This window comes from Morone saxatilis, unplaced genomic scaffold (assembly GCF_004916995.1).
Source record: "Morone saxatilis isolate NCDOM2014 unplaced genomic scaffold, NCSU_SB_2.0 Contig8, whole genome shotgun sequence".
NCBI lineage: Eukaryota > Metazoa > Chordata > Actinopteri > Moronidae > Morone > Morone saxatilis.
Genome location: NW_023340257.1, coordinates 14,097,974 through 14,100,544, shown reverse-complemented (window position 1 = coordinate 14,100,544; position 2,571 = coordinate 14,097,974). Strand labels below are relative to the sequence as shown.

Genomic DNA, 2,571 nt, shown 5'->3' with positions numbered 1-2,571 from the left:
GTTTTTTTAATATCATGGTTCAGTGGGAGAGGAAAACGTTGCACCGTGTTCCAGTTTTGACTTTGCCAGTTTGCTCTATAAAGCTGCTTCAGAGTTCACAGAGGAACGTGAATGTACTACCTGCCTCATCGATTACACTTAAAGACAGCGTAACCTGATAGTGTTTGTGGCTTAGAGAAGAAAGCTCTAAAGGTAGGGTCAGGATTCAGGAATGTCACTGAAGGAAAGTGGTTAAACTTAATAAAGAGACACACTCTTTATAATGTGCACATGTTACATCTGCATTTATTAGTGGTTGTTATGAGTTTAGTCCCAGACATCAGTGTCTGCAGAGTCAATAATCAGATTACATTTGGAGCAACTTCCTGCATAGATTTGCATAAGAATGAGGAAATCTGCTTAATGCTTAATGTTGTATGTGCAGACAAGTACGTAGGCTTATAAATAGTTTATAATTAATTCATTTATTAGCTTAATTAGTGAACTCATTAGCATGGCAGCTTATGTTTAATATATCTGTGATTATAATGGGACGTTAGGCAGCTCAAGTGGCTCTACAGTGGATGTACAGGATGGAGTCTGTGTACGGGTGGTTTGTTATAACTCTGCCTTCAGGGCTTGTGATGGAGAGTTATAGGTGTGTATAGTCTACATGTGTTGTGTCAAGTGTTAAGATAACGAAGTGCGGCCTGCGAACGGTGACGTGCGGCTCGTCAATGCTGCTGATCAGTTCCCCCGGGGCGCCGAGTGGCTCGATGGGGCTGAAGGGCGCTGTGTCCTCTGGGATGGAGGCGTATAAATGCTGGAGCCTCTGGTCCTCTGCTTCCTGCTGCCTGTCAGAGCGGGCATGAAGAGCAGTGTACGCAGAGGCAAGAAGAAGAGGCTCTACGCGCTGATAAAGGGGACCACAGGTGAGGCACTGCAAGAGAGCAGGTGAGGCACTGTGAGACGGAGGATGGGTGGTTAGTGTCTTTTATGATCCGCTTCTCTAAAAGGAAGAAAGTGTTTTATTGTTGTTTATGTGTGTGCTGCAGTTGTGATTCTAAGAGATTACGTCTGATTTTGTTGAAGTCGGGTTTTCTCAGCTTCTTCACACCAAAATCAAGCAAAAAAAAAAGAACGAAATTGAGCGATAAAGTTGTTAGAATTTCTATTCCAGCGTTGTCAAAGCTTTGAAATCGATCATCTCTTCTATTCAGGTCAGAGGGTCCACCATGTCGGACATTGATCTCTGTGCTTTAGTTGTTGCACAGGAAAACAGGTCACTGATTTCCTAAACTGTGAAACTATCAATTTCTCTTAGCCCTAAAGCTCTAAATCCCAGCATAATTAAAACAGTAGGCCGCGGAGGGAAGACATAAACCACACAGGGTTTTCTAACTCTGGTTGAACAGTGATGAAGAGATGTCACACATATTATTGGATCAATCGATGAAGAACTACCAGACTAGAAGTACTTTCAGTGAGAATATTAACATGTAAGGGAATAAAACTAATCCACAGTGGCTCGAGACTTAAATTAAAGTTTGGGCAGAGGTGTGTCTACTTTTAACGACTCCGTCTTATCTGCTGGCACTGACATCAGCTGGACCTGGTGAAGTTTTGGTGGCGCCTGAAACACTAAATATGGCGATATCAGATAAACTAATAACCCGAGGCAGCGCTGTAACGTCAGGAGGCCATTTGGGGTCAACATTATATTGGAAGACTGGAAACAACTGCCCTCAAAACGCCGTGATACATCGCTCAGTCATCTCTCTGGTTACTCAACCAGACAGTCGTCTTATCTGCTCTGCAGTCGTACCATGATGATGTTTCATATGTCGTTACTTTGGCTTTATTTAATCATTTGATTTTTTTTTTTTTTGTCTTCATCTGTCTTGCTTGTCGTACCGCTCCCGGCTCTTGGACCACATGCACCTCATTTCCTCATGCCGGACTCTCTGCGGCCCTGCTCCTTCCTCTCCTCATGTGACCCCCTCCCATTCTTTTTATACCCTTATAAAACCTCTCCGTGTGTGTGTGTGTGTGTGTGCCGTCCTTCTGGTTGGAGATTGCAGAGTGCACTGTAGCCCCAGTTGCAATGGAGGACAGTGACCACGAGGTTCACTCTTCATCAGACGAGCAGGACTCCTGCCCTGCCTCCCCTAATCACAGCAGGGACCGTGATGCTGAACAGGTACCAGTGACACCCCCCAAAATATATACTGGACAGCTAGAAGCCAAAATCCTGATTCATCTTTTGGTCAAATGATCTCTAGTTTTCCAAAGGCCAATATGAATTTTTCCTTCACACCAAAAGTTGTATCGTGGTGCTTCACGTGTCCTGCCACAGCAACCCCCTCTACCCCTCAGCTAATGTACAGTACATAAACATAACATGAGTCACAGTACAGCTCCCGTACTAAATTTAAAAGGCCTCATTGCTTTCTGAGAGCCACTGCATTATTTATCTTTGTACTAGCAGGGAGACTATAGTCTGTGGGACTGGGTGGTAACTGGAGTCCAGAATACGCTCAGCAGCCTACACTTCAGCTGTGTATCCTCTTACAGGAAAAACTAGACTTTGTT

General features: G+C 44.3%; 1 protein-coding gene across 1 annotated transcript in view; it reads left to right on the top strand.

Moving 5' to 3' along the window:
* Nucleotides 1-2,068: 2,068 nt before the first annotated feature.
* Nucleotides 2,069-2,571, top strand: part of sept4b (septin 4b) — a gene marked incomplete in the record, with an annotated part of 8,884 nt that continues 8,381 nt past the window's right edge. The window contains 1 exon segment of the mRNA XM_035680597.1: nucleotides 2,069-2,179. Within this exon segment, the coding sequence (XP_035536490.1) occupies nucleotides 2,084-2,179 (96 nt within the window).